This window comes from Apteryx rowi, unplaced genomic scaffold, assembly GCF_003343035.1.
Source record: "Apteryx rowi isolate R43461 unplaced genomic scaffold, aptRow1 scaffold_220, whole genome shotgun sequence".
Lineage (NCBI taxonomy): Eukaryota > Metazoa > Chordata > Aves > Apterygiformes > Apterygidae > Apteryx > Apteryx rowi.
Window position 1 is genome coordinate 355,609 of NW_020448531.1, and position 21,598 is coordinate 377,206.

General features: G+C 40.6%; 1 protein-coding gene and 1 long non-coding RNA gene across 3 annotated transcripts; one reads left to right on the forward strand and one right to left on the reverse strand.

Annotated features, from left to right (window-relative positions):
• Nucleotides 1–6: 6 nt before the first annotated feature.
• Nucleotides 7–14,956, forward strand: MAU2 (MAU2 sister chromatid cohesion factor). The gene is made up of 19 exons (XM_026064800.1): nucleotides 7–222; nucleotides 332–349; nucleotides 605–670; nucleotides 1,373–1,468; nucleotides 2,748–2,842; nucleotides 3,366–3,393; nucleotides 3,892–4,047; nucleotides 4,605–4,751; nucleotides 5,229–5,319; nucleotides 5,891–5,994; nucleotides 7,013–7,090; nucleotides 7,680–7,745; nucleotides 8,577–8,660; nucleotides 9,592–9,641; nucleotides 9,900–9,977; nucleotides 10,460–10,571; nucleotides 11,181–11,271; nucleotides 13,215–13,342; nucleotides 14,861–14,956. The coding sequence occupies exons 1-19, from the start codon at nucleotides 133–135 to the stop codon at nucleotides 14,933–14,935; spliced, it is 1,653 nt and encodes a 550-aa protein (XP_025920585.1). The 5' UTR covers nucleotides 7–132; the 3' UTR covers nucleotides 14,936–14,956.
• LOC112965633 lies at nucleotides 10,666–21,547 on the reverse strand. Of its 2 annotated transcripts, none has more exons than XR_003253351.1 (4): nucleotides 21,292–21,547; nucleotides 14,556–14,929; nucleotides 11,373–11,619; nucleotides 10,666–11,261 (listed from the first exon to the last, which is right to left on the reverse strand). It is a non-coding gene; the product is annotated as an uncharacterized LOC112965633 (long non-coding RNA). The 2 variants fall into 2 exon arrangements; XR_003253350.1 differs by having other exon boundaries at nucleotides 11,373–11,773.
• Between the last annotated feature and the right edge of the window lie 51 nt (nucleotides 21,548–21,598).

Consider the following 21,598-nt stretch of genomic DNA (forward strand, 5'->3'; position numbering starts at 1 on the left):
GCGGCCGGGGGCGAGTCGTGGTACCTGGCGCTGCTGGGCCTCGCCGAGCACTTCCGCACGTCGAGCCCGCCCAAGGTGCGGCTCTGCGTGCACTGCCTGCAGGCCGTGCTGCCCCGCAAGCCCCCGGCCCGCATGGAGGCCCGCACCCACCTCCAGCTCGGCTCCGTCCTCTACCACCACACCCGCAACGGCGACCAGGCCCGCGGGCACCTGGAGAAGGCGGTGAGCGGCCGCGGGCCCGCTTGGGGCTCGCCGCGGGGGGCTGGCGGGGGCCCTGTCAGCAGGGCCGGCCTGTGGTGCGCCTACACTAACCCGCTGTCTTCTCTTGCAGTGGTTGATATCCCAACAAGTATCCTTTTCCCAGCCGCCTGGAAGGAGAGCGTCGCTGCCTGGCCGGCTCGCTTTTGCCGTGTGGGCRCTGATACAAAACACCTCTGCAAATAAGAGTCTGGCCCTGGGGATGGGGATTTGGCTGGCATTTCTAATCTGCCTCCGTGGTTGTGGGTTACTTTCTGAACGCTTGTTCCTTATTAAGGATTTTGGGGATGTTGGAGTGTTGCTATGTTGCAGCTGGTGCTTAATATTTGCTTAACTCTGCTGCTAGATTCCCCAGTTTGAAGATGTTAAGTTTGAGGCAGCGAGCCTTCTGTCCGAACTGTATTGTCAGGAGGTGAGTGCGCTGCGGCGAGTCCAGAAATTGCCAGTCGTGGGACGTCTGCTCTTGGGGCTGAAGGGCTGCTTGCAATCTTAGTGCCTTTGATCTTAGAGTAATATGTAACTATTAAGAGTAGGATTTACCAAATTTTTAGAGGTCAGGTGCAATGTAACTATAGAGTGTTACAATGTAAGTCTGAAAGACTTTTAGTTTTTCATTCTTGCAGTTGCCACTTGCTGCCCTTGCAATGCTGGTCTTCCATGGCAGAGGAAGTTTATTTGGCCAGAGTATTTCTTTAGCCGTTGACAGGCTAATTTAGGGAGGGGAGGGTGGGGAATAGAAAGTTTTTCTGAGGCTTTTGTGCTCCTTGGTTATTTCTGTTCTTTTTCTCTAGAAAAGCTTTAATTAGTCATTCCTTTCTATAAAACAAATGTTTGCCTTTTCTAATATGCATTTTTGTCCTGTGTGTGAGAGTAGTGAACAGAGGAGTTGATCAGCTAATACTTTTAAGCAAACTTTGAGTCAATTGTAGGTGTATGGTTCTGCATGTTAAATATTTGTTTTTGTTACTTTTCTTGTTTTAAGATTTTTTTGCTTATTGGACTTTAAATGGGGATCAGCACAGAATACATCTTGTTTAAATGTTATTATTCTTAGTGATGAAAGTTCCTGGTAGCCTGTTTCTTATGTTGAGTAGGATGTGTGTTTCTGTTTCAGAATTCAGTGGATACAGCAAAGCCTCTGTTACGCAAAGCCATTCAGATCTCACAGCAGACTCCGTACTGGCACTGTAGACTACTTTTTCAACTTGCAGTAAGTAACTTATGCTGATAGTTGTATTGCTGTAACACTGGCTGGGAAAATGTCTATGTAGTTCTTAAAAAGTGATTGCTTTTGTACTTTTTTGAAGGAAAAAGAGCTTGGATCTCTCTGGCAATCACTAGTATTAATGGAGAAACAAAAGAAGAAGAATTCATGTTGTGAAATAGCGATATGTTGCTAGACTGTTCTTAAAGTGCTACTTTTCCTGAGTGATCCAAATTGTTAGGATGGAGATCTTATCCAGAAAACTGATCAGTAGGAGGAGCAGATTATTGCTGACAAACTGTTCCCTGTTTTTTCAGGTTATGCCATTTCTCTGCTGCTTTTGTAGAAGACAGGGAAGGTTCCTAAGAGCCTTAAGCTGTTTGACACAAGAATTGAGGGAGTTAATTGCTCTGTAGAGGTACTTTCCATCAGAGAGATAGTTGGCAAGCAATTTTATCTTTGAAGATTGTCTTAATGGTCACCTGTACTTGTCTTCCTCTCCCTTCCCGATGAGCTTAAACAAGCAGGCTAATTTCCTTGAAAAGGAATTGCTGAGCTCCTTTGTATAGTTTAGGAACACTGAAATGTGGAGAGCCTCACTTTCCTATCGATTAAAGGACAAATGTTTACTCTGCAATGAGTTAATGCCTGAGTACTCACAAGAAGCTTAAACGTTTTTTTCTCAGTGCCTCTAAACAGGTCATTCCTCAAAGCTTGGCATTTTTTGCTGATTTCTTTTCTGTGTGATATTTCCTTTTTGGCTTTTGCTTGAGCAGCGGGGCCTGTATGTCCCACAGCCTCACTTTATGGTCTACAGTTGTTTGGCTTTCTATCTGAGTTTGGAAAAGGTACAAAAGGTTGGGAGACTGGGGGTGTTGAGAGGTGGTCTGGAGGTTGCGTCATCCTTTTCCTGTGACGTGAAACATTGTAGCCTGCAGGCTTTCTCTGGTGTTCCTGCTAGAGAACGGGCTCTACCCTGTAAATGTGCACAGTTGAATTTGAGCTGATTTGGGTCTGATTTGCACATGCTCTAAATGAATTATAACAACTCTGTGTGATGAGAGTCTGAGTTGAGAGATTTTCTTTGAAATGTTAAAGACTTTTTTTTTAGAATGCCAAATGTTCCTGGAAAATGGGTCTAAGTTCAGATGATACATTTTTACATGTTTCAGTTGGATACTTGTATCTCATCCAAAACACAGGAGTAATTAAAAAAAAAAATTGCTAAGCAAGTTTACTAAGAAAATGCTGACCTATTATGGCCCCCTCCTTTTTTTTCTTTCAGCAACTACATACACTTGAAAAAGACTTAGTATCTGCATGTGACCTTCTAGGAGTTGGAGCAGAATATGCTCGAGTGGTGGGGTCAGAATATACCAGGTAAGTTCCCTATACTTTTTTTCCCCTCCCACAGAGAATATTTTGGTTTGTTCTAATTTTATTTAGAGATGTGGCCTGTGATTGCTACATGGGCTTTGCAGGCAGACCACTATGTCTGAGTCTGCTCATAGATCTGAGAATTTCTCCTATACCTAACTCTTCCATTTTTCTGTTAAAGTCAATAATGTTCATTAGGACTCTCCAGAGTCTTTTTTTTTTTTTTCAAACTGAACTTTGTTTACTCTCTTGCTCAACAAAAGTTTTCCTGATAGCCTGGCTTTGGCTATAGTAATTGGGATTGTCCAAATCTTAGATACAAACCTGAGGCTCAGATTTTATTTCCTGGCACAATGATTGGACTGTCCCATCTAGCTTTTAAATTTGCTCTCTGTGGCAGGTTCCTTAATCTGTTTTGACTAATGCCTTTGAAATGGAGAAAGGCACACATTTTTCCTCAGGGGTTTTGTGTACAGTCATGGTTTGGGTAACTTTGTGTGTATGACACAGTTTTGTTTTATTTCAGAGCACTGTTTCTGCTAAGCAAAGGGATGGTAAGTTAGATATACTTTTCTAATAAAATATTTACTTGCTTAACTAGTATAAAACAGGTTACAGAGCAATAGAATATAACCAGTCCAATCGTAGGTTATTTGTTTAAGGTATTTTGCATGCTTATCTATGCTTTATATACTCTGCTTTGTTCATGTAAGCAAGCACAGTATTAAAATACATATGAAATAAGCCATAAGACAGCAGGATTCCTTTGCTGTGTGAAATTCTTGTGAACAGACATTTATTTCCATTGTTAGTTACAACAAATATGTGGTTTCTGGAAGGAAAAAGGATAACTGCAAATTGTCATTGGAATTCTTTTACTTAAGGATGAAAAATCGGTCATGTAAAAAGCCTGATGCTCTTTCAAATGGGTGCCTTAAGTCCATTTTTATTTAAATAATAGATCAACTTACCTGGGACTCTACTGTGGTTCTCTGAGTGTTAAAATTGTTTCTTTAGCACAAAATATAATGAATTATTATTTTAAATTATAGCTTCTTCTAATGGAACGGAAGCTGCAGGAAGTGCATCCTCTCCTTACCCTCTGTGGGCAGATAGTTGAAAACTGGCAAGGAAACCCCATCCAGAAAGAGTCGTTACGCGTATTCTTTTTAGTTCTACAGGTGACGCATTACCTGGATGCTGGGCAGGTACGTGAGTTGTGCCTCTTCATAGTTCCCATGTCGTGAGAACTGGTTAAAGATTACTGCCTTGAAAGTAGCTAATTATTACACCAAGGTAATTTCTGGGGATTTTCTTTTGCTGGGCCTTGCCTTTTGTTAATGAACTTAATTTCTCTGTGATTTTAATCACAAACAAAATGGGGAATGAGAAATGAAAACATGCTACAATAGGGCATTCATTTCTTCTTCCCCAAGCAAAGGCTTAATTTGGTACACATATAATTATGGCAGTCAGTCTTCCTCTGCACGTGATTCCTGTGGAGACAACAGGTGCTCTGGATGATTTTGAAAATTGTTTTGAGTGTTCATTGGCCATATTTGCAAATATTAAGGGTCGATTGTTGCTAATCCTGTAACAGACTTAGTGGTTGCTGTTTTGTGATGCTAGTATAGTGATTTATGTACAAACTAAGTTCTTGAATGTGGAGATTTTTTGTTGTCTGGCATGTTTTCTGAGCTAAATAAATGTTCAGCCATTTGCCATCTGGGATACAGCAGTTATGTCTGTGAATCATCTTTCACAGGTGAAAAGTGTGAAGCCGTGTCTAAAACAGCTTCAGCAGTGTATTCAGACCATATCCACTCTGCATGATGATGAAATTCTACCCAGCAACCCTGCTGATCTGTTCCACTGGTTGCCCAAGGAACACATGTGTGTACTTGTATACCTGGTGAGCAATTTTGTTTTACTTAATGTGTACTGCTAATCAATGAGGAATTGGTTAAAAATTGCTTATAACCAGCAGTGATGGAGATTCTGCAGACCATATGCTGCCTTATGTTACGCTTACACAGATAATTTAATGCTACTGTGGCATCTGTGAGACTATTACTTTCAGTGGTGTCGGTGTTTGAAGAAACAGTGCAAGAAGCCTGGAAACCTGAATGTTACCCTATTAATATCTAAGCCAAATAGTCAAATCAACTCTTATGAAGTAGAGCAATGTTGGCTTATTTTTACTAACAGAGAAACAATTTTCTGACTTTACATTTCTGAAACTAGTTGCCCTACATCTTGAATATGGTTATACTCCTAACTGATGTCAAAATTTAGCTTAAAAAGCTGCTAATTGAGGAGTTGTGTGGACCCCCAAACCTTGCCTTTTTGCAAAGATAATTTTTTGTAATCTTTCCTTGTCCTCCGGCAGGTGACAGTGATGCATTCCATGCAAGCAGGGTACCTGGAGAAGGCTCAGAAGTACACAGACAAAGCACTCATGCAGCTAGAGAAACTAAAAAGTAAGGATAAGAATTACAGTTTAGCTGATGCTGCAAGATTCCATTACTTGGTGCTGTTTTAAAGGAAAAAAAAAAAACAAAAACGCCTTGTCTGTAGCCTATTTCTGCTGCAGCTAAGAATTTAGCTCTGTTTTAAAACTGGATTGTTGTTTTAATTTTGAATCCAGAAATGGAGTTTTGGAGGGGGGGTTATTTTTGTAACTTGGTAAATTAGGCAGTAAATGCATGCATTTTCTTGCTGTATATCTGATTTTCCATGTATTTGGTTATCCAAGTTTCCGCTTCTCTAAAACAAGTGCGTTTTCAAAGAGATCTTCCTCCGCTGATGCGGAATCAGTTCTTTTAAAAGCTGTGCCATCCTTCCCATGGCATATGGAGGAGGTGGGCAGTTTGCTGACTTTTTTGACACCAGATGATTCAGCAAAAGACATCACTAGATTTCTACACAGGAGTTCTTGTCTGAACCACCCGCGGTTCTAGAAGCTAGCTAGGTATAGTAAAAGCTGTGTGGTTAGGAGGCTAATGTTGTCTTAACTTTACTTCTTGAATTACCTTTGTTTCCCCTCTTCAGTGTTGGACTGCAGTCCTATCTTGTCATCTTTCCAAGTTATTTTGTTGGAACATATTATCATGTGTCGGCTTGTCACAGGACACAAAGCCACAGCACTGCAAGAGGTAAAAGTGTTTTGATCATCTCCCTGTTCATGAATATGTGTGCAAATAACTTTTAAAATATGGGAATTTCATGTATGAGGGAGATACTGGGGCTCAGATGGCAATTCCAGCAGTGCTAAGCTACTGACTGATACAGTGCTCAGGATGSTGCAGTTTTGAAGCCGTGGAATTAGCTTCCTCCCATGTTTCATTTGAGAACACCAGATCTGCTCATGGAGTCAGCAATAATTCATCAGTGGCTAAAACTAACACCTTCTTCCTGATCCTTCTTCATGTTCTGACACTGGTGTCTTCTCCCTGTCCCTCAGATTCATGACTGGGAGTGGCCCTTAGCTCTTCTGCTTTCTTTTACTTCCTCTTAGTGTTCCTATCTCATCCAGTTATTTCTCCATTTTTGAGGTTCCCTTCTTTTATCTCCCCACTCCCAAAGCCTTCCAGCTCTGTGCAGCCTTATTTAATTTGGGGGAAGGAAGACAGGGGACAGCGTTCTCTAATGTTTTGTCCTTCCAGTCATCTTTTAGTTCCTGTTTGCCTGCCCTTTATTTATAGGATGTACTTTAAAACTGTTGTATTGTTTTAAACCTTCTCATCAATGTTCTTGACGGAAAAATTAGTCTGTCATTGGTTATGGCTTGCACTACTCTTTACAAACAGATACCCCAAATCCTTTGGAAGGTTTTGATTCCAGTTTTTTTATTTCATGCCAACTTGCATTTTGAGTGTTTTTGAAGAGATCTGTGACTTTGTTTGCAGGTGGTGCCACCGTATGGTGGAACTGCTGCAAAGCAGATAGTGGAGCGCRTATGTCTGTTTGGGAAAGTATGTGTGAGCAGTGTGTGTACCTCAGCTTGAGGCAAGTATAGCCTCTGGTCTTAACTAAGAAGCATAACTTAATGAATTTTTGAACCAATCATTGAAATGTGTTGAATGACTTGTATGATGCAGGTAGAAGGATATAGGGCATTAAATAAAACGAAGAAAAAAGTATTTTAAAAGAAATACTATCTTTTTCTAACAGATTTCACAAGTCTGTCAGCTCTGCCAGCAGTCTCCCAGACTGTTTTCTAATCATGCTGCCCAACTGCACACTCTCTTAGTAAGTGTATATGATTAGTAGTAAACTTTGACTCTTTGGAGAGCTATACCTAAGATTYATACTGAACATTCACCAGTAACTGATGAGAACATAATGATGCAGATCTCAAGCAGATTTCCTGCTGAGCAATGGGGTCTAGTTCAATGATTGCTTATCCTATGGGACTAGCACCTAGCAGTAACTGTTAAATTCTTAAATCTCCTTTAAAAAAAAGCAAACTCTAGCATAGTAATAACTAATATGTAAGATAAATGCACACGATTTAGACTGTGCATGTTTGAGACAATATAATGCGGGAACTGGGGAAGGGGAAGCTTTTATTTTATTTAGCATTGATATTTGGATGTTAAGTCAAGTGATTTTTTTCAAGCAATTGACCTTTACATGAGTATACTATTTTGAAGCTGTTTGTATAAAGCTTTTTTGTTTTTCCCACACCAAACAAAATAAGACTTGTTGGTTAACTTTTTTTTTCCCTACTAATGTCCTAAGATGTCTGTGTTTATGTGGATGCCTTTCTTCCTTGCATTCTAGGCTGGCTATAGTTGTACTAAAATATTAAACTTTAGAATTATCTTGTTTTCTACAGGGGCTCTACTGCATTTCTGTTAATTGCATGGACAATGCAGAAGCACAGTTTACTACAGCATTGAGGGTAAGATTTGATTCCTAAACTATTTACTCTGGCTGTTCAGCGTGGAAATGGACTTGCTGCAATTGCTGTGTGAGCTACCTCCAAATCATTTTTTGAATCACAGAATCACAGAATGGTTGAGGTTGGAAGGGACCTTGGAGACCATCTAGTTCAGCCCCACTGCTCAGAGGGGCAGCTAGAGCAGTTTGCTCAGGACTGTGTCCAGTCAAAACTTGAATATTTCCAAGGATGGAGACTCCACAACCTGCCTGGGCAACCTGTTCCAGCGTTTGATCACCCTTACATCAGGGTGATCATTAGTAAAGAGTGAACATGAGTAAAAAAGCTTTTTCTAATGTTTAAATGGAATTTCCTGTATTTCAATTTATGCCCATTGCCTCTTGTCCTTTCACTGGGCACCACTGAGAAGAGTCTGACTCCATCTTCTTTACAGCCTCCCACCAGGTATTTCTACACACTGATAAGTCAGGAATGTTGTCTGGTGTACTGACCTGAATAGATCGCCACAGAGCTTTTTAGGGAAGTGGAAATGCAGATTCAGGAAGAGGACTCTTATAAACCCTCAAACTGCCCTAACGTTGCCACTTTCTGTATGGGTTTGTGTAGCCCTCGATGTTAAGTAAAAGGAATTGGAGCAAAGGGCTTGTATCATTTCAGTTTTCTCTATGCTGAAGATGGTTCAAGTCAGGGACATATTAATAGCTCATATCAGACACCAAATCTGTGATTTTTTTCCATTTGTTATATATTGGATAAAAAGATAGGGTGAACCAATTCAGGGTTAAATGCAAAAATATTTATACTGTGCTATTGGTGTATTGTTTATTTTAGCTCACTACACACCAAGAACTGTGGGCATTTATTGTGACAAACTTGGCCAGTGTGTACATCAGGGAAGGCAACCGGCATCAAGAGGTAAGCTGCTTGCTGGTTTCTCTCTGCAGCTTTAAAAGTCAGAACTTGCTTAGAAAGAAGCAGACTACTGTGCTTGGATTATTCTTTTTTGTGCATTTTTGCAATAATGGTGCCTTGTCTGGCCAGCCAGCTCGTTAATCACGTTAGTGTCAAATAACATTGAAGATGCCAGTAGTATCAGCAGGCTTAGCTGCAAACCACCGGAGTAGAGTATTTTGGATTATACAGAGAATTTTCTACGACAATGGGAATGAAAACCAAATTCTTAACACAGTATGTCATTAACTCTGTCATCTTGATTTATTCAGTTAACCTGTTCACTTCAGTTACCATCTATTTAGACTTTTATTAGATTACATTAAAATTTAGCAAGACGTAACTAAATGTTTATCCAGCAATAGATATAAGCAATTGTGTGCTCATTTTTTTATTCAGCAGTGTATTTGAAGCAAATGTTAATACAAAAATAGAGTTGTATGCATTCTTTATGTGACATGTCTGATACCTCTATAGTAACTTTTCAGAGATGTGCTTGCAAATTCCTTGTGAATAGGCTGTAAATTGATGACAAAGTTAACCATTTTTTGCTTAGTTGATTTCTGGTATGACATTTGGGTCCTGAACACTGCAGCTAAATGACTATTAAAAGCTTTCTGCAGAAATATTGACGTTTTATAGTAACTTTTTAAAGTCTAAGAAAGCATATTTTGTATAAAACTTGGTGGGTTTTTTTAAGGCTAAAATGGAAATAATAACTCCTAATGTTGGAATGTTTGCGCTATGATCTAACTAGTACAAGTAAACTTAGTGTTTGTAGTGAGCTGCACCATTTTGCTTTTATGTGCATTTCCTGTAAAAACACTTGCTATCAGTACTGTAAGCTTATATATGTGAGAAACACTGATTTATGCTTTTTCCCCCCACTTCATAGCTTTACAGCTTATTGGAAAGGATAAATCCAGACCATAATTTTCCTGTGAGGTGAGAGTTCCAGAAACTTTCTACATGCCGATGTTGCATTGGTGATGGTAACACTGGATTTGTAGCATGCTTTTTTAAAAGAACAGAAAACAAAACAATTACCTTCTTTTCAAGGCAGAAGTTCTGACCATGCATTAAATAAAATGTTTTGTTTGGGGATTTGATTGTTAGGCAAATTCCTAGAAATCTGTCTGTCTGTAATCCATTATATCACTGTACAATGCATAGGTTTAAATGCATTGCTTTGTCCGTCCGTAGCTCTCACTGTCTTCGAGCAGCAGCTTTCTACATCCGAGGTCTGTTCTCCTTCTTTCAAGGAAGATACAATGAGGCAAAGTGAGTATAAATCAGTGCACTTGGAAGGTGGGAGAAAAAAGGAGAAAATAAATCAAGCTTTTTAAAATAAAAATGGAAACCCAGAGGCCTTGTTTTCAAACCTCCCAGATCTTCTCCACATGGATTTAGTCAGTCCGCTGTTTTACTTGGGGCAAATACCATGCAACTGTTTGTTTTAAATCTCTTTACAGTTTTGAACATTAATAATAATACTTGTGCACTGTTCTCCAGTGGTACATCTGAAACAAAAGGAGGAGGCTCCCTCCCTCAAAGGAGGGATCTGTATCATAGTCATTTTAGTTACAAGAAAGCTGAGGTATGGGAAGGAAGTGTTTTGTTTAAGGTCACCTACAGGACACATTTATCCCTGAGTCCTAATATTTGCTGACTGGATTGTTTCTGTTCTTAATGATGTTTCTTACATATTGGAAGGAGAGTAGATTTTTTTAAAAGGACACTTTATTTTTGTTCTGTTTTGGTAGACGATTTTTGCGAGAGACACTGAAAATGTCAAATGCAGAAGACTTGAATCGATTAACAGCATGTTCTCTTGTACTCCTGGGTCATATATTCTATGTATTAGGGAATCACAGGGTAAGCCTTTACTGTCTCTGGTATTACTACTGTAAATGTTTGATTTGTCATTTGCCAAAGATAATGAGGAGGTTTTGTTAAGTTAATTTTATTTAAGAATGCTTGTTTATTGATATCCCACTGAAAGCTGGTAATTCACTGACTTGCGTAATTCTCTTGTTACAGTTTCCACATTTAGTAACACTAACAAAGTGGTAGTATTTGAAGTCTATTCTAGAAGTGTGTATTTCTATAATGCCTGAAATCACTTGAAAAAAGGAGCAGAATAAAGGAGAAATAACATCATTCAACTGGATTGCTTTGGAAGGAATTGTGTATACAAGCTCTTCTTAATTCTCACCATATGCCAGTATGCATGAAATATTTCTATTATCTTGCACAACATAGACACCCTAATTCCTAGAACATAAAAAAATACCAGACAGCTTTAGGTTATATGTTTGGGTTATTGTCCTTTTAAACACTTCCACTTGTTAGCTAGAACATGTCAGCAAATCTGATTTAAGTAGACAAACTTAAGGTCATAAATATCACATTTCCTATATATAATATATAATCACAAGGGAAAAAGAAAATATCCATCTTATCTTGATATCTGCTCTTCACCAGGAAAGTAATAATATGGTAGTACCAGCCATGCAGCTTGCAAGCAAGATACCAGATATGTCTGTGCAGCTGTGGTCTTCAGCTCTGTTGAGAGGTAAGTTAGGAAAAGGTGTTGTATTTAAAACAAGCAGCAAAGAGCCTGTTAATAATAGGTGGGAACTGGGTGTGGGGATGTTTGTCAATGCTAGTACTCACCAAGAAGACAAAACAAGAGAATCCATGGATTTACAAAATACCAATAGACGTGCAAGACGGTTCTTTGCGTTTATTGATCTTCAACCCTGTCAGCATCCCGTTTTGGCTGCATCTCTAGCATCTGTCAGCTACTGTAGTCACTTGTTCAAGCAGGCTATAAAGCACCTTGGGTGGGGAGCACCATGTGGAGCTCCAGCATCCCCGTGTGGCTAGTGCTGGGGCGGCAGCCGGGTTCCTCTTGCCGTGGCTGGAAGGCAGGTTGTGAAACACAGGGCTCAGTTGATCACTGTCTGGAAAGGCTTCACGCGCGTGCAGCATCTATTCTGCTATTGCTGTGCTTTGCTTTGACTGCGGTTCCCGTTGTAGTAAACATTTGATTAAGTTTCACTGAGGCTTTGCTTCTGTGTATGAGTTTTAATAAATAACAAGACAACTATTATATCACATCATACATAAATATTGTTTAATCTGACTTACATAGGCCCCTGGATGCTTTGTTCAAATATTGACTAGCTTCTTGGCAGACAGTCAACATTAATGCTGAAATTGATTTGCTTTCACTAGAAAATAAAGCTGTAACTCTACCCTTTTTCCAAGAACTTACCCCGCAGCTTCAATTTATATTAAATTGTCATGTTTACTATAAGCACTGTGCTATTCATTGAGCACTGTGGGCCAGGCTTATGTTCTCCTGCTTTGCTGCTGCCTTTGCAACAGAACTGCTTCTAGGCAATTGAAATACTTTTCTCATTCTTCTCAAAATGGTAGTTCACATACAAAATGTGCTGGTAGTGGACAATGATGAATCTGTTGTAGATGAAATACCATCTTCTGTTCAGCTGCTGTTGCCTACCATAGTATTCAGTGGCCCACGAACAGTGAGAGGTGCCGGTTTCCATTCTGCTCTGAATTCAGAGAGCTTTCCGTATAGAGCTAATTACCTGCTCTTGAAGAAAAGATGCTTCATCTGGAGTAACAGAATAGGTTGTGCATATGCTGCACAGGATGGTTGGCATCTGAGGCAGAAGCTGGATCTTGATCCTAAGGGAGGCAAACTTAGGATGATGCAAAAAGAAAGTGCCTGTGATGGTCCTTTGGAATCAGCAGCCTCTTTCTGAAGTTTCTTGCGAGGAGAGCACAGAACTGGCAGGAGACAAGGCGCTGCGGGTCTGCTGTGCAAACATTTGTCCATCGATAGAGGGTGCAGTGTCTCAGCACCTACCACACTGCTGCTTAAAATTTCTAGCTGAAGTTGGGATGCTTAATTAGTTACCAGTCTTATCACTGATTGAGCCAATACGTGTGAGTAAATCTCTCAGAAAACAAGACACGAGGACCAGCGTTCAGCTGACAGTAAAGCAGCAGGTTTCTGAGGCCCTACAAAAGCRAGGACTCGCAACAAAAGTATTGCTTGACCTCTGGAAACCCATCGTGGTGCCAAATCGGGGAGCTGCAGTGAGAAATCCGCGAGTCTTTCCCGTTGCCACTAGATGGTGCTGCAAACTAAAAAGACCAAAGAAAGCGCCCAGGGGCTTTTCCCGGAGTGCAGCCGGCCTCCTCCTTTTAGAGCTACTGTTTTTAGTGGTTGGAAACTGAAATAACAAATCCTGCAGCATGCGCTGCCAATGGTATTGGAAAAGGGAAGACTTTAGGTTCTCCACATGCCCCTCATTTTTTTTAAGGGGGTTTTGATAATTTCAAAATGAGATGACTTTGGCGAATTGGCTATTTAAGTGATTGAGTCACCAAATATACAGTGGAGCTGTCTCTTCAGATAAACTAGCTGGTCAGTTAAAAGCAAATAGTGTTTCTTTATGAGCAGACGATGTTCTCATCTTTCAGATCTGAACAAAGCCTGTGGAAATGCTATGGACGCACATGAAGCAGCACAGATGCATCAAAACTTCTCACAACAGCTCCTTCAAGACCACATTGAAGCATGCAGTCTTCCAGAACACAACCTAATCACGGTAAGCAGTCTTCATCCTGCAGTTAAGCAGCATTTTCGAGGCAAAATAATGTGCTTTGCTTTCCTTTACTATTACTTTCGTCTGCCAAGCACACTTCTCAGTGAGTTGCCAAAATTCAGTCTACTTCCTGGTATTTAAACTGGACTGATAACAGGAAAAGGAAGTGTGACTCAATTAATTAGTTAACTTTTAAAAAGGTTATTTGGTGAGTAAGGTCTTTGTTTCTTAAACATGTTTTCTTTTCTTGGTACTCCAGAGTTTATTTTCTTAATGGCTTTTGTAGCCAGTAGCCAGTTCATTTAAGTGATAACTATTGCTTTTGAAAGAAAGAAACTTTCTAGGTACTTGGGTTTAATTTTCACGGTTAGGTCATCCAGTCCACCTTGTTCTGGGGAATGCTGCTAAAAATACGTTTCTAAGTTTTCCTCTGTTTACATATAAATCTTGTTGTATACCTCTCTGAATTTCCAGTTAAAATCTCATTTTATACCTGTGCAGCCATTGCCTGAAGGTACAATTTTCTTAGGACCTCAAATATTGATGATGTTCCTGTCAGAAACATTTCTGACATTCTAAAAATACAGAATGCTCTCCTAAGCTGGAACTCAGAGTAAGGGTTTAAGATAATTTACTCTCTTAGCCTGAGATAATGTCCAAATGTTACAATGTGTGAATTTGAGATGTGGGGAACTCAATATCCTTTTCAAAACATTTTCCTTTCGGGGAAAGAAAGGGGTGGGGGGATGAGGGGAGGCCAAAAGGAAGAAGCTGTTAGTTTGCTTTGCTTGCAAAGGGATCTTGAGAAACTTGTGAGAATGAAAAATGTTTGAGATGTGGCCTGTGTTGAGAGATGCAGGCAGCCAGGCACCTGTCCCTCTAAATGAGTCCACGGGCAGGCATCAGTCAGAGACCTGAGCCGCTCTCTTACTTGCCATTGCTGCCTTAGGCAAACTAAGTTAAAAATGAGGATGGGGGAAGAGGCTTAAGAAACAAGTATTAAATCTGCCAATTTCAGAAGACTTTGGACAAATGTGAAAGGAATATACTTTAGTAATAAAATGGTTGAGGACCAGAGGCTATACTTACTATGTGGAAACACTATAGCTATAGTGTATAATAGCCTCAGAAAGGCACATCTAAATTTTGGCCCTGTCTTTCATAACATCATTTGTGCAAGTCATCGTTTCCCTTGTTTGGGGAAATAAATTTTTACCTGTAAGAACAGGAAATGTTTTCACTTGATTACTATTCATCCTGGATTCAGCAGAGTAGTCAGCTAGGTTTGGAATGATGGGCATGTGGAGTAGCTGCAGCTTGAGCGAAATGCTGTTCAAGGGATGTGAACTCCAGGCATGTAAAACAAAGTCAAACCTGATACTCAACTTCCCATGACGAAATCTTTAATTAACTCAATGTAGTAAGTGTCTGTATGGTGAGCTCCTTCCTCTGGCCTTGCTGTGATTCCTCCCCTCCCCAGGTAGTGGCTGTAGGATTTTCATGTTGTTTGTTATCTTTCAGTGGACAGATGGACCACCTCCTGTACAGTTCCAGGCACAGAATGGACCCACCACCAGCCTGGCCAGTCTCCTGTGAAACAGAATAACTATCAGGACAGTGTGTTTAAAAAAAAAAAAAAAAAAAGCCAAAAAAGAGAAATTCATGCAAAATCTTTTCTTCAAAGAAAAGCCAGCATATTCCTCTTCTAGTGAGGGCCTTGTAGGAAACGGATTGCATAAAGAAAACGTACATTTCATAGACTTGCAAAGTGAGAAGGGCATTTTAAGCTGCTTTTACATAACGTGTGTGAATATACAGCTAGTATGTATATACCTTCTGGTTTTAATCTGCTTTCCTCTTATTGAGAATTAGGGTTTAGTCCAAAGGACACTTGTTCCTTAAATTGGTTAGATACCTGCTTTTTAAAAATTGTCACAGAAAATTAAGAGGACTTTGGCATACCAGTTGTACTCTAGTATTTAAACCTTCCCTGAAGTATGATGCATGCCATTTTTAATATTTTCTGTGCCCTTCCACTCCTGGGAACAATTGGATTAAATCATGATTGATTATAGGGTGCCCCAAAAATTCAAAATTTGTTTTTGGAGGTAATATTCTTTCCTTCTCATTGTCTGTAAGTCATTGCCAGTGCTGTTTGTAGCCTTGCAATGGGGGTAACAACAACGAGATCAGTGTGATTTGAGTTCTGACGGGTGGGGTATTTGCAGGCATGGGAATGTGTTGGGTTCTTCTGGGTCGCCTCCAGGCTGAGCGGAGCAGACTCGCGCTGTTGTTAGAGGAGCAGATTCCGTGTCCTGGATTCACCCAGGCCCATGAATCTGTGATAATATGTGCCGCCACTTCATCCCTACGTGGGTCTTCCCTCTACCTCCCTGCATTGATGCCCAGTCCCCGCCAGGGTAAGGCAGAACCACAGCTCTCTCCATCCCTGCTACTATGTGGTGATTTGTACCTGAGGAGGAAATTTCTTGTCCTCCTATCTAGTCCTAACATAGGCCAAGCAAGCGGGAAACCGCGTTTTGCATCTTCACTGCAGCCTCACCAAGGCAAGGCAGCATCTGTGCCTTACTGATTTTTACAAATTATTAAAGTGAGTGTTAAACTGTGTCATTACAACCCAGATCTGATATGAGTGAGAGGCTTATGATAAAAATTAAACCATTTGGCATTTGGCAAGCTCTTAAGTTTTCAAACTTTCTATGTTAGCTTTCTTGTTTTATCTCAGTTTTTTGAACTCTCCAGCTGTGAAGTCTCACTGCATTTGCCAGTGCCTCTGCAGCTGTCTCAAAACAGGAGAGACATAGCCCAAGTTTGTTCTACAGAAAACAGTATGGGAATTGCTAATTCCTTGAAGTATCAGCAGCTTTATAGCAAGGATTTGTGCCAGTCCGTTATAGTGTGATGTAAAGCTTGCGAGGTTCATGGGGTCAAATAAAGCTGTTTTTCTCTGTTGGTAGCTCTGCATATTTATCTCCCAACTTAAAAGGGGGAGGGGAAAGGAATCTGCTAGATGAAGTAGGGCTTTCTGTAATTGCTTCTTTTCTTTGAGAGGAAGAGAATATTTAAGAGGAAATATTTGACCCCTCAAGCCTTTAGAATTTATTCTAGAAGGAATACTGTGAAATCTGTCTTTAATGGCCATTCTTTCTCCAAATCTTGTCCCTTGTCTAGCAGTAGGTCACATAGACACTTGCTTTTTTATAATTCAGCCCCTCAGTTTGAACCATTGAATGATATTAAAGGGACAAGTACTTGTCCAAGTACCAAAATAGGATTTTACGCTTCCTCTACTGAACATGCAATGCTTATTTAGCTCTTGTTCTCAGAAACTTACTCTTGCAGAAGCCATGTGAATTTTAGACCTTGTTAAATCTCCAACAGGGAAAACATGGCCTCCGCATCGGTATAAGGAGAGTTTTATTACTGGGTTTGCACAAAACAAATGTCAATACAGTTTAAGGTCCCGCGTGCTCCTTAAGAACTCCAAGAATAGGAAAGAAATCTGTGAGGTCTGTTAGCTGGCAGGGTATTTTGATATATCAAATATAGGGAGAATCCATGCTTCTGATAGACTTGTGCAGATGGTTACTGCTCCGTATCACTTGCCAGTGTCATTCTTTGAGATAAAGTATTTCTTGTCTGCCACCTGGCTCTTACGATCCGTCCTGAATACGGCTCTTGTACCCTAGACGGCTTGTTTCTTTGAATTGCAGGACTGATGGTCAGCACGCTGTGGCCCTCCCATGGAAGCTGCCGGGCTCACAGCGCTGGGGCAGGAGCCTGTCTCCATGCCAGAAGCCTTGGTGGCAGCACCCTGCGCGCATGGCCCCGACTGCAGCCAAGGGAGGGTCGCTTCACGCTCATTCCACTGCTGGTCTCTGAGACCGCTGCCTTGTGCTGCAGGCATCTGTCCATTAGAGACGGAACAATGTCATTGTCTAAACAGCTGTTGCATGCTTGGATTTTGATCAGGAATGATCAGGTAAATCCCACCTTAGGAATGTTGATACCACATGGACTATTTTTAAGTTCTCCCTTTTCTTTTTAAGCACCCACCAACCTCCCTTTGGTATGGGAAACTATTTCTCTTTGGCTCTTCCCTTCCCTTGAATACCCTCAGTAAGTCACTGAGTAGTTGCAAGAATTCAGCTCTTGTTTTTAAGTATCTAAATATAATGGCCATTTTCTTGATGGTGCTCTTAAGTTTTTAGTGGGAGCAGCTGGGGAATGTCTAGTAACTGAAAAAGAGAGTACCAATGTACTTCAAAATTTGCTAGAGTCCCATTCTGATAATCCAAGCACTTTTTTTGTCTTTGTCCAATCTGAGTCTATTTAAGTGTTCAAATGTCCATGGCAACTATAATAAATTCATTTAAATGTTAGCCAAAAAGTGCTGCTTCTGTAAGGCAATGTTTAAAAAAAAAAAATCTAGAGAGCTGTGGTTTGGGCTTAGTTTAAGAAAAACATTTTGCAGCAAGCGAGATGTCTACTAGTGCTCATTCAGGTAGATGCATCTTCCTGACCTTTTCTTTTAGCTCAGGGATTTGCAGAGTTAAGATTGTGTGTTATGGGAAAATGGTTTGCAGTGGCAATCTTCTGGCTTCTCCCTGTCAATACTTCTGTGCAAACTAGGCTGCTTTGTAGTTCAAATCCCTTGCCAGTCTGTTCTCAGGAGGGAAGGAAGTACTTAAGGGAAAGGCTGCCTGCTTGCTCCTGATGTAAGTGCTCTTGGGTTCTTAATAGGAACCACTCGCTAAATATGGTGGCTTAACTTGTAAAATCGGGAAGAACAACCTGGGGATTCCCAGTTTCTGTGACAAGCCAGCTTCACCTGGAGTTGTTTTTTTTCTTTCTTTTGTGTAGATGGCACTCGGTGGCAGTTGTTGAGTTGAGGCATTAACTATCCCACAGCCCTGTGGAGTTCAGAACTCTGCTCTGTTTCCTGTGTCCTCTTGCCATTAGAGAATTTCACAGATCATGTAAATTTGAAAATAACTTGGTGATTTTCTATCTCTAAAATTCAATGTACATTTGTTACAATGTACAGTGCTTTTTAACTACACTTGTATATTAAATTATTTAATAGTTTTTGCTTTTCAGTATCTTTTGTATGTAGCAGAGATTAAAACAAGGACCTCATAACTGAAGTTCTTCCTAATTTTCGAACGCGTATGTAAAGTTGAAAAGAAAACTAGAAGTTTACCGTTTACAAATAATGTTCTGTTAAGTGCTTGGTCTGTCTAACTTGATTTGAACAACATATTTCTAATCTTCCTTGTCCTATCATTTAATTCTCTATAGAAACAAACATGAAGTCTTTTATGAACTTCTAAAAAAAATTATTCTTCTAAAGATGTAATTTAGAAAACTGTACAGTTTTTTTCCTCTAGTATTTTTAAATGAGTAGCAAGAACTTAAACAGAAGCATCTAATCACTGTTTTGTAGATAGTGTAAAAACTTATGTATAGAGAACACAGTCTGAAGAACAGTGTTTGCCTGTTGTATTTCATTTTCTACAGTATGAACATCAGAAAGGCCCACATACACAGGAAATCTAGCTCAATTTTGGGGCAGGGGAATTAAAATAAAACCTTCATCCCCTGTCATTCCATATGTGCACTCACTGTGAAGCCACGAGCAAAAATTAACACTGACAAAATATTAGGGCCTTAAGTTGTTATGCTGCCTATGGACACATGGAGTTCAGCACAATATATTCCATGTTGTTTCACTGCTTTGATTTTATTCAGTTTTTCCAGATTCTTCAGAAAGTAAAGTTATGATAGAAATGGTTCAGTAATGTCACATTTTACTTTACAGATTGCTGACRTCTCCAAATCATGCTAAACGAACCTGTTAACGTAATGTATGGCAATTCTTGCCACAGTTATGAGAACTCTTGAGTGAGAAGGAAATCAAATCGGTAGTTTAGGCTGTACAGAACACTTGGTGAAGTCAGGATGAATTAACACCTGTCTGTGCTCTTCTGCTGTCTGTCTTAGCAAGTGTATTTAATTGTTTCCTGCAATGAACCTTAAATGTTATGTCAGGTTTGTACAATGTATTGTTGTTTGTAGTTCTCCATAATTAGCAGGACGTGTACCTTCTGCCAGTGCTCCTTTCTGAAGCTGTAAATACAGTAACTCATGTAATGAGACGGAAATGCGGGCATTAGTTTGTTGCCTTTGTTTCCTCTCGTTTTCTATATTAGAAGAATTTTTAAATAAAGTTTAATTTTACTTCTAGCAGTTTGTAGAATACTAATTCCTTTAGTTAATCTGCAGGTAATGCTGCCTACTTAGGGATATATTTTATGTGGCAACAGGGACTTACCCCATCGCCCAGACGTGTGTTAAAAGTTGTTTAAGGCACTCCTGGCTTTGGGACAGAAGGGCAGGAAGCCACAGACTACACGTGCAAGTCGGTGCATGAAGAGCATTGAGGCTACCTGCAGGGGGTGGTGGGGGGACACGCATGGAGCTGGATTGGGACACTGATGAGCCTGGCGTTGGCATTCTTGTGCTGTGGTTGAGGGCTCCTGCCTTGGAACAAGAACCAGAATTTCCTGATTGAAATGTCCACCTGATTTTTCACCTTAACGCACACTTTGTGTCTGACTGTATAGAGGTTTGTGACATGACATAGCTAACTTTGTAAGATACCAGCCAGCTGCACGCACAGGCTACTGTAAGTTTTCTTTATCAGTTAAGCTAAACTATGGCAAAAATACTTATCACATTTAACCCCTTAGCATGCTTCCAAAGTAAAATGGCCAGCAGGTCTTCCAATGTTTGCTAGAACTATTGGAACTGCTACTTCTTACTATCACTTCAGTAAAATTCTGATAAACCAGGACAAGGAAAAAATTCTTCACAAAGATCTGGAAATAAATTTACCTAACTGCTAGGTAATAAAATGTGCTAAACCTGCTTTGAAACTCTTCTGACAACACAGAAAGTGAAGTAAGTTGAAAGCCAAAATGCACACGTTTGTGTGTGCTACTGTGTGGATTAAAGCATCACTCCAGAAGATCTCTCATCCTTAGTAGTTAACCATAAAGTTTTGAATGGCCTGAGGTGAAGCCAGTGGCTTTTCATGCTTAGTGCACTAACCAGAAAAACAACTAGTTATAAGTGAATTATGCTATTAACCCTTGATCAGTTGTAGCTAAATTTGGTTTGTACAAAGGGTGGAGGAAGGTACTTTAAAACTGTGTTGGGGAAAAAATTGCGTTTAATCTAGAGTGGAAAACACCCAGAAAAAGTTGAATGCATTGGACTTTTCCTGATCGTAGGCAGAACACACTCCAGGGGCACTATTCTGCCCTGGAGCAAGTACTCTGGATTGGAAGCGATGAGACCTGGATTCCAGTTCTGGTTCTGCTACTCATCTTGCGAAAGCCTTTGTTAGATGCCTTCTGCTTTCACTTCCCTGCCTCAATAAAATGGGAAGGATACCGATTTATGCTTATTAAATATGAAGATTATGAATGAAAATAATTAAATAAGCATTATCTCATTTCTACTCATTTGAAACCAACACCCAAATAACCTGATACAAAGATGCATCTAATCCTGTAATGAGCCGTGTCAGTCATATGTGTAAATTAACTGACGAAAGACGGGTATTAGCATTAAAAATAAAGTGCTGTTCTTGTCACTTTACTTCTATAAACTTGTCCTCACCCAAGTAATTTTCTAAAAAGAGCAAGCTCAATGGCAGGTGGCTAAAAATACTGAATAAGCAGTCCTGAGCCTCGTGTCACAGACACCGAAGGTAGGTTGTAAGCCGGTTTCTCAAAAGATGTTTTTTTTTGTACGAGCGCAATCGTTCCAGCTGTCACAGGGGCTGAGGGAAGGTAATTTATTAATTCGTTTGTTCCTATTTTCTACCTGCTGGCCGCCCCGGCTGGACTCCGGGGTAATCTTACCTGTGGCGGCGGCAAGTACCATGCACAGGCAACACGCAGCGCGGCTGCGGGGCCGGAGGCGAAGGGTTAACAACATCCCCGTGCGCCGTCTTGCAGCGAGATGGTATCGCGGCCCTGTCAGAGGTGTGGCCGGTGGCATGGAAATGCCTGAGCACCCCTGGCCTAGATCTGAGAAGGAAGCGGGGATGAGTCACGGCCTCCGCGGACGGCGCGGCCCCCGCCGGCCTGCCGGGGCCTGCCGCAACCGCCCGGCGCTGCGCCCCCCCCCCTTCCCCGGGGCCGCCCGCTCCCGCCTCGCCCCGCCGGC